This window comes from Cebus imitator, unplaced genomic scaffold (assembly GCF_001604975.1).
Source record: "Cebus imitator isolate Cc_AM_T3 unplaced genomic scaffold, Cebus_imitator-1.0 Scaffold234, whole genome shotgun sequence".
Lineage (NCBI taxonomy): Eukaryota > Metazoa > Chordata > Mammalia > Primates > Cebidae > Cebus > Cebus imitator.
Window position 1 is genome coordinate 392,596 of NW_016107549.1, and position 12,180 is coordinate 404,775.

Below are 12,180 nucleotides of genomic sequence, written 5' to 3' on the forward strand. Positions count from 1 at the left end.
GGGGGGTTGCCGTACCCTCTGTTCCCTGGCTGTGTACCTGCCCCCACACGATGTGCTCACCTCCAGAACAAGTTTCCACTTGAGTGGCTTGGGCTATTTGTCCCCCGAGCTCTCAGAGTGTCCAACGGAGCCTCAAAACCCAGGCACTTCTTTGATACTTGGCACCATCCCTGTAGCCAGGTGTGGGGGGGCCAGAATGGGACTCCCTGGTTCTGACTCCAGTTCTGACACCCCGGCACCACCACACAACAGGACAAGAACCACTTCAATGCTAACTGCTCCTTCTGGAACTACTCGGAGCGTTCCATGCTGGGCTACTGGTCGACCCAGGGCTGCCGCCTGGTGGAGTCCAACAAGACCCATACCACGTGTGCCTGCAGCCACCTCACCAACTTCGCCGTGCTCATGGCTCACCGTGAGATCGTAAGCTGGCTGGCACTCTGCTTCTCCAGGCGGGCCTGCTTGCTGGCCTGGCTTTGCATGGCATCCTAGAGAGGTCATGGGCAGTGCCGGGGAGGCCAGCCTCGTGGGCGTCGGGGGGCCCCTAGTCTTGCTTGGGGCATGAGGCCACGCGTCTGGTTCTCTCTGGTCCTCTGTGGCGTGGTCCCACCTTCTCCCAAGGCACTCTGAAGAAGCAGGTTGGTGGTATGTTGGTCATCTCTCCACAAGCCTTCCAGAGCATGAGGAAGTGAGCGCACTGCTGTGTACAGAGGGTGGAGGCTGCCAGGTTGGCAGCACTAGAGGTCCTCGAGGCCCGTGGCCTTGCCCAGGGCCCTGCCTGCAGCTGGCACCTGGCTGAGCCCAGTGTGCAAAACCAAAGGCCCTGAGCGTGCCCCTGCTCCTATCCCCAGTACCAGGGCCGCATCAACGAGCTGCTGCTGTCAGTCATCACCTGGGTGGGCATCGTGATCTCCCTGGTCTGCCTGGCCATCTGCATTTCCACCTTCTGCTTCCTGCGGGGGCTGCAGACCGACCGCAACACCATCCACAAGAACCTGTGCATCAACCTCTTCCTGGCTGAGCTACTCTTCCTGGTTGGGATCGATAAGACTCAGTATGAGGTGGGCTGGGACTCGAGGGCAGGTGATGGCCAGTGCCTGGGTTGGGGGCCAGGAAAGGGTGACGCCTGCCTAGGCAGCAGCCCTCACCCTCGGTGCTCCCCGCAGATCGCCTGCCCCATCTTCGCCGGCCTGCTGCACTACTTCTTCCTGGCTGCCTTCTCCTGGCTGTGCCTGGAGGGCGTGCACCTCTACCTGCTGCTGGTGGAGGTGTTTGAGAGCGAGTATTCCCGCACCAAGTACTACTACCTAGGTGGCTACTGCTTCCCGGCCCTGGTGGTGGGCATCGCGGCTGCCATTGACTACCGCAGCTATGGCACCGAGAAGGCGTGAGTTGCCACCTCCTGGCCCTGTACCTATTCTCTCCTTCCACCTGGTTCCCTGCTCCGTGGCACCCCTTGGACCAGGACCCTCAGGGCAGTGGCCTCCCTTCCTCCTCATCGCTGAGGCTGCAGCCTCCAGAGTCCTAGGCCTTCACAGATCACAGGGAATGGCCCCTCGGCTTCTCTACACCCCGGCCCTGTTTCCTTTACAGCTGCTGGCTCCGAGTGGACAATTACTTCATCTGGAGTTTCATTGGGCCCGTCTCTTTTGTTATCGTGGTGAGTTGGGAGGTGACACCTCATCTTTCTTCATCCAGGCTGGCCTTGACCCCAGCCCCTGCCCCCCACACTCTCCCCGCACACTGGAACTGAGCTACCAGCTGAGAGAATAAGAGTGCGCTGGGTCCGTGGAGCTCCAGCGCTGAGGGCTGCTCACCGGGGACTGTGATTTGAGCCCCTACCGTGTGTCAGGTCATGGGCCCTGTCTTCCCAGCAGCCAAGAGTGGCAGTAAAATGCCAGTCAGCTCACTGCCACATGATGGGCACCTCAGGGGCAGGTCCGGGGTTCTCCCAGCAGAGGCGAGGGCTACAGCCAAGACTTTGCCAGGCTGGGCCCTAGCCTCAGCACTCATTAAGGGAGGCAGGGCCACTCTCAGCCCAGCCCGTCCCTTGTCCGGCCCTCAGGTCAACCTGGTGTTCCTCATGGTGACCCTGCACAAGATGATCCGAAGCTCATCTGTGCTCAAGCCTGACTCCAGCCGCCTGGACAACATTAAGTGAGCCCCGCCCCTGCCTGCCCCCTGCCCCATCACCCCCCTTGCTGATCCCACTTTTCCCAGGGTGTCCAAAAAGGTGGTGCTGTCAACTCTGGTGACACACATTGCAATTTTAAGTATCAAGAGGGGTGTTTTATTGTATTCACTATGTACCTACTTAATCGGTCTTAGAAAGCGTATCATTAGCACGTCCAACCTGTGGTTTTAGGGGCATAACTGCATAGAGTGACGCTAAATTCAAAAGGTGAGTCTGTTTAAGGGCAACTTAAAGAGAAATAGGCAGCAAGATGTAGCCTAAGTTGTCTGGAAACCCTCAGGCCCAGGCTGGGGTGGAGGCGTCCTGGGCAGGCTACTGCCCTCAAGGCCCACTCGCCCGCCCTGCTGAGTTAGGGCTTTGCAGACAGTGCCCAGGCCCACCCAACGGCCCCCCCTTATTGGCTGCAGGGGAGGCCTAGGCTGAGGCCGTCCCCTCCGGTGGGTACTTTGACACCCCATCTCTCCACCCCCAGATCCTGGGCGCTGGGGGCCATCGCCCTGCTGTTCCTGCTGGGTCTCACCTGGGCTTTCGGCCTCCTCTTTATCAATAAGGAATCGGTGGTCATGGCCTATCTCTTCACCACCTTCAACGCCTTCCAGGGGGTCTTCATCTTCGTCTTTCACTGCGCCTTACAGAAGAAGGTGAGGTCGAGCCGGGGTCCTGGGTCACAGCCTCCCTTGGAGACATTTCCTGGGCACCCAGGAGAAGGAGGCGAGGGTGGAGGGGACTCAGGGCTCCCTGAAGCCCCCAGTGAGTGCTGCAGGCCTTCAGCAGTCAGGTCTGCGTCCTTCAGGAGAGGAGCATGAGCTCAGGACTTAACCACAGGTGAAGAGGGTTCTGGAAAAAGGCAAGGTACAACAGCTTAAAGGAGTGAGAGCAGGACAGATTTGGTGATGGGCAACCCTCACCACCATGAGGACCACAAGTCAGGCCTGGCAGGGGGAGGACTTTGGGAGCCAACCTGAGGGAGCACTGCCTACGTTCATAGTTCTGGAAAGAATTGTGAATTTTGTGGCGATATAAAGGATCTTTTTTAAATAAATGGGTTAAAATATGAGTCTCAGAAAAACATACAGGCTGGGTGTGGTGGCTCATGCCTATAATCCCAGCACTTTGGGGGGCCAAGGCCGGGCGGATCACCTGAGGTCAGGAGTTCCAGACCAGCTTGGCCAACATGGCAAAACCCCATCTCTCCTTTATATAAAAATTAGCCAAGCATGGTGGCAGGCGCCTGTAGTCCCAGCTCCTTGGGAGGCTGAGGCAGGAGAATCGCTTGAACCTGGCAGGTGGAGGTTGCAGTGAGCCGAGATCATGCCACTGTACTCCAGCCTGGGTGACAGAGTGAGACTCCATCTCCAAAACAAAACAACAACAAACACATACAAAGGGCTGGGTGCAGTGACTCATGCCTGTAACCCCAGTACTTTGGGAGGCTGAGGTGGGAGGATCCCCTGAGCCCAGGAATTCGAGACCAGCCTGGGTAACATAGAGACCCTGTCTCTATTTGAAAAAAAAAAAAAAAAAAAACAAAGGGGAAAACAGTATCAGGGGAACGTGGACAGGGAGTGAGGGTCCAGGCGGCACCCTCATGACTGAAGCTGGGGAGACGGAGCTGTGGCATTTGTTGAGTTGGCTCTGGCGGCAGTGCGGGCCATGGAGACTGCTGTTGGACCTGGGGAGTGGTGAGGCGGGTAAGGCTTAAGGCAGGGGATGGCAGAGGCAACAGTCATGAGAATTCTTGTTGCAAGGGAAAAGGTGGTCTGTGTCCCTGCTCTTCCCAACACTGTCCTGGTCCCTCCTTGGACACACAGTCAAAGGCAGTGTCTGCACAGCCCCCACCTCACACGCAGTGACAGTGATGTCCTTTCAGGGGCCCCTAGGTCCCTATGGTCTGATCTGGGACCCTCGATTCCCCTCCCTATCTCTGCTTTCAGACACCTAGATGTGAACCCTCCTCAGGGTACAGCCCCTGTCCTTGCCCCGGCCTGAATGAGGCCTCCTCTGATCTATTTATTTTTTTAGGTTTTTTATTTTATTATTGTTACTATTATTTTTTTTTAGATAGAGTCTCACTCTTTTACCCAGGCTGGAGTGCAGTAGTGTGACCTTGGCTCACTGCAACCTCTGCCTCCTGGGTTCAAGCGATTCTCCTGCCGTCATCTCCAAGTAGCTGGGATTAAGGCAAACACCACACACCTGGCTAATTTTTGTATTTTTAGTAGAGACGGGGGTTTCACCATATTGCCCAGGCTCGTCTCGAACTCCTGACCTCAGGTGATCTGCCCACCTTGGCCTTCCTAAGTGCTGGGGTTACAGGTGTGAGCCACCATGCCCCTGATCTATTTAAAATCACAACCTGCTCCCAGGTCAGCACTGCCTAACCCCCTTTCCAGCCATAGTTTTCTCCATAGAATCTATCATCATCTGATAGCCTGCATATTTATATTTTCATGTACGTTATGTCTCTGTCTACTGAAATATAAGCTCTGAGAGGTAGGTATTTGTGTCTGTTGTTTTCTGTACCATTCCTGAGGCCTAATATATGCCTGGCACATAGTGGATGCTTATGAATGCTCTGTTGCTTTTATGAATGAATAAAAAACGGTCAGTGGCAGTAGAGAACCTGATCAGCTGGCTGTCGGGGGACAGGGGACAGCAGGGTTTCTGTGGCCTGCAAGTCACTGAGCAGGGGAACACAGTCATTGGAAGCTCTGTCTCCGGCCTCCTGAGTCTACCTTGTGCCAGCCCTGTGGGAGTATGGATCACAGAGGAGGCTGGTGTCCCAGCCAGCTGACTGTCCTTGTTCCCCAGGTGCACAAGGAGTACAGCAAGTGCCTGCGTCACTCCTACTGCTGCATCCGCTCCCCACCCGGGGGCACTCATGGGTCCCTCAAGACCTCAGCCATGCGAAGCAACACCCGCTACTACACAGGGACCCAGGTATCACGCCAGGCAGGGCTCCCCGGGGCTGAGTGTTGGAACCTGGAGCCTGAGAGGCGGGGAGTGGCTTGGCCTGGGTCTGTGATGGCGATGATCGGGCGAGCAGTCTCAGATGCCAGAGGGTGGGTGGCCCAAGGGTCCCCTCACATCCGGGTTGTGTCCCCAGAGCCGAATTCGGAGGATGTGGAATGACACTGTGAGGAAACAGACAGAGTCCTCCTTCATGGCGGGTGACATCAACAGCACCCCCACCCTGAACCGAGGTGAGAAGGGTCCCTCTGCCTCTGGCTCTGGTCTCTCGAGGCTCCCGGCTGCCTTGTGACCTCTGATCCCTTGGCCAGGTACCATGGGGAACCACCTGCTGACCAACCCTGTGCTGCAGCCCCGTGGGGGCACCAGCCCCTACAACACCCTCATTGCCGAGTCAGTGGGCTTCAATCCCTCCTCGCCCCCTGTCTTCAACTCCCCAGGTGAGGGCACAGGGGAAGCATCCAAGTCGGGAAGTGTGGGGTTTACGTCCCAGGGGACCCCCGCCTGGGATGTTCTATGCCCCAGAACTGGAGCCTGGACTTGGCATTTCAAGCTCACCCTTGCCTTCTCTCTTTTCTCTCCTGGCTGTCACCTGCAGGGAGCTACCGGGAACCCAGTAAGTGCTACTCTTCCCTGGAAATGTTTCCGAGACTGGGAGAGGGACAGACAGTGGCCTTCTCAGATGGCTCACTTAAGGAAGAGAACTTGGGATGCCCTCCCCATCCCCCCCTGCCCCCACCGAACAGTCTGGCTGGCAGCTGGATAGAGGATAATCGGTGGTGGTCATTGAGTTTGGGCCTTTAGGTGTGAGGGTCTGAGCACAGAAGAGGGATTCTGTCGCCCAGGCCTCCTCATATTGCTGAGATTCTGAACCTCCAGCTGGGCGACGAGACCCTGGGGGAACTGGTCCTTGTCCCCCAACTTTAACCAATCTGCTTTTGGGCTGCTGCCTCTACTGCCAGTGAGGGAGAAAGCGTATGTCAGACTAGAGTTCCCATGGGGCAGGGGGAAGCCCACAGAAAACCAGCAGGAATGGAGCCCCACTTCTCCCGATGGACCCCCAGTGCAGCCAGGGCCCTTCTCCCACCTGACCAGCCCCTTTTTGCCCTGCAGAGCACCCCTTGGGAGGCCGGGAAGCCTGTGGCATGGACACCCTGCCCCTGAATGGCAACTTCAACAACAGTTACTCCTTGCGAAGCGGGGATTTCCCTCCCGGGGATGGGGGCCCGGAGCCACCCCGCAGCCGGAACCTGGCTGATGCCGCAGCCTTTGAGAAGATGATCATCTCAGAGCTGGTGCACAACAACCTGCGGGGGAGCAGCAGTGCAGCCAAGGGCCCTCCACCACCTGAGCCCCCTGTGCCGCCTGTACCAGGGGGCGGGGGTGAGGAAGAGGCAGGCGGGCCCGGGGGTGCTGACCGGGCGGAGATCGAACTTCTCTATAAGGCCCTGGAGGAGCCTCTGCTGCTGCCCCGGGCCCAGTCGGTGCTGTACCAGAGTGATCTGGACGAGTCGGAGAGCTGCACGGCCGAGGACGGCGCTACCAGCCGGCCCCTCTCCTCCCCTCCAGGCCGGGACTCCCTCTATGCCAGCGGGGCCAACCTGCGGGACTCACCCTCCTACCCGGACAGCAGCCCCGAGGGGCCCAGTGAGGCCCTGCCCCCACCCCCTCCCGCACCCCCCGGCCCCCCTGAAATCTACTACACCTCGCGCCCGCCAGCCCTGGTGGCCCGGAATCCCCTGCAGGGCTACTACCAGGTGCGGCGGCCTAGCCATGAGGGCTACCTGGCAGCCCCAGGCCTTGAGGGGCCAGGGCCCGATGGGGACGGGCAGATGCAGCTGGTCACCAGTCTCTGAGGGGACCTCATGGACCAGGGGCTGGTGGCCCAGGCCAGGGAGGGAACCCTGGGCAAGGCTCTGGTGGGAGAGGGAGACAGATGGAGGCAGTGGCTGGTGGGCCACTCTCCTGATGCCCCTCAGCCATGGGCCCTACAGTCCCCTCAAGGGACTCTGACCTAGGGGCCTGAGGTGCCAGGGCTCACAGACAGGGTTTCCCACCAGCCACATGCACCAGCTCTATTTAGGGGAAGTGTAGTGAGGAGGAGCCCAGAGGTCCTAGGGGAGGGAGGAGGGAGAACTTGGAAGGGTGCAGCCCACTTCCGGACTCTCCCCTCTCCCACCCTTGCCACTGCCTGAAGGGAAACGAGGGCTTTAGTTTCCCTGGGCAGGGAGGGCAGCTTCTGAGGTTGCCAAAGGCCCCACTGGATGGCACCTGTCAGCTGCCCCTCTCCACAGTCAGAAATGCTGCCGGCTGCACCCAGAGGGAGCAGCGAGGCGGGACACATGGACACGTTCCTCCTTGAGCTACAATTCCCTGCTCCCTGGAGACTGGGAAAAGGCCGAAGGCAGAGGGACTGGGCGGTGGTTTAAAGGTCGAACTTTCTCTGAAGCTCCTTTCCCCTTGCTCTTGGTCCCTGCCCCCCAAGCAAGCCTGCCTCCTCCACCTCCCAGTGTACCCAATGACCCCCTCCCTTGGGGTGACTCCTGATGAAGCACAACTCCCTGCAGGGCCCCCAGCCCACAGGGGTGGCCATATTTGGGCAGTTCCCAGTCCTGTGGGCTTGGCTATCTGGGAAGCAGATTTTGGGTCTGGATTTCCCTGGGGAGTGGGTCCTGGGCTTGGATCTTTCCCTAGGGGGCCCTCTTATCCCTTCCTCTCTCCTCCTCCTCCCCCATTGCTGTAAATATTTCAACGAAATGGAAAAGAAAAAAAAAAAGACAAAAAAAAGACAAAAAATCTCATCACTTGAAGCCACCGGGAGCCTGCGGCCCGGGCAGACCAGCCCGGGCTTTCTCCAGAGCAGAGTGGCGCTGCCGGCCTGGCAGCCAGGACTTCTCCGCGTACGTGCATCCCCAGTCCCCGCCCAGGCGGGCGGGCCGCCAGAGCAGCTTTTTACAATCCAGAGACAGAAAACAAAATCTAGATGCAACAGCGAAACAAAGAACCCATTTCCTTCCTGGCACCCGTTTCTGTCCCCTCCTTTCCTGCTCCACCTGCCTGGCATCATCAGCCCTCCTGGGGCGTGTACCTCACTGCTTGCCCCAGGACCAGAGGCCTGTCTCCCCCTCCCCTCCCCACTGGCCCTGGGGGGACCCCCTCACACCCAAAGATGCTTTGCCAAGATGGCTGCGCTGTCCCTTTGAGTTCCTGCTTCTTGTGTATTGTTTTGGGGACTCTAGCCGGGGAAGATGGGGCTGACTTCCCACCTAGCGAGGTTGATGGTGGAAGGAAAATGGAGAGGAACTGGGGTTGTGGAGGGCATGGGTATGGCTGAGGAGGGTGCTAGGGCGGCACGGTTGTCTTCTGTCTGAGGGAGGGGGAGAGGCAAAGGTGAGAAATCATCTCCCCTGCCCTCCACCCTCCCGCAGGGGAGACGAAGCCAGGGCTGGGGTCAGGATATCCATGTTCTGGGGGGGCTTGACCCCAAATCCCAGGCCTGGAAGCTCCAGGCTTGGGATGTCTCCTGAGCACCTCTTGCAGCCCCCTCCTCTCCAGAGTGTCCACCTAGCCTCCCCGGCCCCCTCCCCTCAACTCTAGGGGTATCATAGTCCCGAGGGCACCGTAGCCCAGCCCCTGCTTTGCCATTTCCCCAGGGGTGGCCCCTCCACCTCTGCTCTGACCTCTCCCGTCTCTTGCCCCTCCCTCTTTTCTCACAAGTGCCATGAGTTTTCAAACATCTTCGGGTCTCAGCCTGCTGCTGCCATGAACTTTGTTGGGTTAAGGGGGAGGGGCTCTAGGAAGGAACTGGGGGAAAGGGACAGGTAGGTGGCTGGAGGGACCCTTTTTGCTGCTAGAAAGCCCCTCCCTTCTCCTGGGGAGCTGGGGCTGGCTTGTCCCATCAATTAGGGGAGAAGGGGTCAGACCAAAGATGGTGGTTTGTCCCGTGTAAGGGAACAGGTGTGGGGAAGAGGTGAGGTTGGGTTCCATCTCTGGCTTTTTCTGGTAGAAAGGCCTAACCCATTACACCAGAAGACCATGGGTGAAGTCTAGATGGGGAGAAGTGAGGCCGGGGACAGTCCTGCCAGATGACTCCAAGGAGGGCAGGGGACAGTTCGTGGCTCTTTCTGGACTGCACTAGGCAGGGAGCTCTGTTGTGTGGAGGGGCGGTCAGATGTCTCTGAAAAGTGGGCAGGAGGCATGGGCAGGTGAGGAGCTGGCCTGGCCCGGCCTGGGCAGCAGCCCAGCTACAGCCTGTGGCTGCCCCTGACACCAGGAGGGGGGCCCGGAGAGTTCCATGGGGGTTGGGACGCAAAGGGAGGCCCACTTCCTCCCTGCCCAGCCCTGCTTGTATCTCTCCAGACTTGGACAATCAAAGGGAGAGGGTATATAGCAGGTCCAGTTCCAGCTAGCATTGCCCAGTGGCTGCTAGGCCTCAGAGCTGTGTGGCAGGGCCCCCTGCTGGGGCTGGACACCATTGCAGTCCAGTGCAAAGCCACCCCCAGAGCCCAGGTGTCCCCCCGACCTAACCAGACCTGGTGCCTTGACGCCCCCACCCCAGCTGGGACGGTACAGAGAAGGGTCTTGGTTTCCTCTCCTACTCCTGTGGGTTCCTGAACTCATTTGCTCCTAAATCTTATTAATTCTTTTCCTCTGGATTTTGGTTTATTTTGGCTTTCCCTGGCCTTCTCTTTCTGTCTCCACCTCTCTTTCCCCATCTCTCTTTGCCCATGTCTTTCTTGCTGTCTATATGTTCCTCTTCTCTCATCCTCAACTTTCTGTCCATTCGGGCCTCCTCCCGCCTCCCATGCCCCCAGCCCCTCCCTCCTTGGTCTCCTTTTCGATATGCCAAACCAATTTTGGGTCGAGTGCATTTAACGAGAACAAAACAAAAGGCTCATAACAACAAGAACATTTCAGAAAAAAACAAAAAGTTTAAAAAAATTTGTTGAGTCAAAAAGTCAAACAATAAAGAAATTAAGATTTCTTGGAATGACAAGAGTGGTGTGAGTTCTTGAGCAGGGGAGTAAGAAATGGGTGAATAGCTGGGCGCAGTGGTGCGTACCTGTGGTCCCAGCTACTCAGGAGGCTGAGACTGGAGGACCTCTTGAGCCCAAGAGTTCCGGGCTATAGTGCGCTATGCCAATTGGGTGTCCGCACTAAGTTCAGCATCAATATATGGTACCTCCCAGGAGCAGGGCCCACCAGGTTGCCTAAGGAGGGGTAAACCAGCCCAGGTTGGAAACGGAGCAGGTCAAAACTCTCATGCTGATCAGCAGTGGTATCACACCTGTGAATAGCCACTGCACTCCAGCCTGGGTGACATAGTGCGACCCTGTCCTTTTTTTTTTTTTTCAGGGGTAAACAGAGGAAGACCCTGTCTCTTTTTTTAAAAAAAAAAAAAAAAAAAAAAAAAAAGGTGTGAATAGCCAGGCAAGGTGGCTCAGGTCTTTAATCCCAGTACTTTGGAAGGCCGAGGTGGGTGGATCACTTGAGGCCAAGAGTTTGAGAACAGCCTGATCAATATGGTGAAACCCCATCTCTACTAAAAAAAAACAAAATTAGCTGGGCATGGTGGCAAGCACGTGTGTGGTCCCAGCTACTTGGGAGGCTGAGGCAGGAGAATCGCTTGAACCCGGGAGGTGGAGGTTACAGTAAGCTGAGATCGCACCCCTGCACTGCAGCCCGGGCTACAAAGCGAGATTCTGTCTCAAAAAAGAAAGAAATGGTTGAGTAGATCTGCACTGGGGTGTCCCCATGGGCCCTGGGCTGCACTTGAGCATTCAGAATCAGAACCCCTGGCCAAGGCCTGGTAATAAAGAATCATTATCGTTTATAAGACATTGGTAAGTTCCTAGGCCTGGTGGAGCAGTTCATGTGCAGTTTCTCTGAATCCTCACAAAATGCTCCCAGGTAGAGACGGCAATTACAGCTCCATTTTACAGATGGGGAAACTGAGGCTTACAGCCCTTAGATGTATGCCCAAGTCTTTCTGGCTAGGACACTGTCCCATGCTGTGTCTCAGAGAAGCCCTTCTTGGTCCAGATGTCTGTCCCCAGGCTGTACTAGAGCAGAGGTCAGGAATTTTACACTGACGTCTCATTACAATTACCATTCCTAGACTCCACACGCTACTGGTGTGGAGCGCTTTCAAACTTGACACGGTGAAACTGCATCATGTATATTTCACATTCTCCGTTCACCAATGAACTGCCCATGCTCAGAGAGAGAGGAATAACTCTGGGCCCCTCTGACTTAGACACCGGCTCTAGGATACCACACTCCTGAGTTTCCACCCACTCCCCAACAGCCACTCCCTCCCAGTCTTCATGACTGGCTCCTTCTCATCTAACCTCCTAATAATGGGTATCCAGGGGCTCAGTCCTCAGACCTTTTCCCTACCTGCTCTCCCTCCCTAGAAGGTCTCATCCCACCTCATGATTTGAAATGCTACCTATATACTGATGACCCTCGAACATAGATCTCCAGCCTGAACTCCTAACTGAGCTCCAGATATACATATATTCATCTACCTACCCCATAGCTCTCCCTGGTATCTGGTAGAATCTCAAACTTAACCTGTCCTAAACTGAGACTCTGGCATCCCCTACCCCCATCTCTACCACTGCCACCACTGTAGTTCTTCCCACATGAGGGTTTAGGGCTTCCTCACCTCAACTAAAAGTGAGTCCATCCATCCCTTCACTCAAGCTACAGACCTTGGAGGTTCCCTTGAACTCATCTTGTTTGATCCCCCACATCTAATCTGACAGTGAATGCAATGGTGGCTCTACCTTCTAAATATCGAGAATTAATCAGTTCTCACTTGTGTAAGGCTGGTTGCCACTCCGGGAGCTTAGACACGCCCATCCCTCTCCACGCCTGAAAATTACATCACCAGAATCTACACTCCGCATCTAGCTTCGCCACACCCACCTCTGCACTCAACACTAAACTCTGCACTTGGCACCTAGCCCGCTGTTGGAAATCCCCTCTGCACTCAGCACCAGGATCTGCAC

General features: G+C 56.7%; 1 protein-coding gene across 7 annotated transcripts in view; it reads left to right on the forward strand.

Moving 5' to 3' along the window:
• ADGRL1 (adhesion G protein-coupled receptor L1) overlaps window positions 1–10,154 on the forward strand; it is a 58,475-nt gene extending 48,321 nt beyond the window's left edge. For 6 of the 7 annotated variants that reach the window (XM_037727531.1, XM_037727533.1, XM_017497625.2 and 3 more), the window contains 11 exons: window positions 253–423; window positions 852–1,061; window positions 1,167–1,387; window positions 1,594–1,660; window positions 2,066–2,157; window positions 2,667–2,835; window positions 5,006–5,134; window positions 5,301–5,397; window positions 5,476–5,604; window positions 5,763–5,780; window positions 6,278–10,154. In XM_037727531.1, coding sequence (XP_037583459.1) covers window positions 253–423; window positions 852–1,061; window positions 1,167–1,387; window positions 1,594–1,660; window positions 2,066–2,157; window positions 2,667–2,835; window positions 5,006–5,134; window positions 5,301–5,397; window positions 5,476–5,604; window positions 5,763–5,780; window positions 6,278–7,020 — 2,046 coding nt within the window. In that variant the 3' untranslated portion in view covers window positions 7,021–10,154. The remainder of the gene's footprint in view (window positions 1–252; window positions 424–851; window positions 1,062–1,166; window positions 1,388–1,593; window positions 1,661–2,065; window positions 2,158–2,666; window positions 2,836–5,005; window positions 5,135–5,300; window positions 5,398–5,475; window positions 5,605–5,762; window positions 5,781–6,277) is intronic. The other variant, XM_037727532.1, reaches the window with a different exon arrangement.
• Window positions 10,155–12,180: the final 2,026 nt, after the last annotated feature.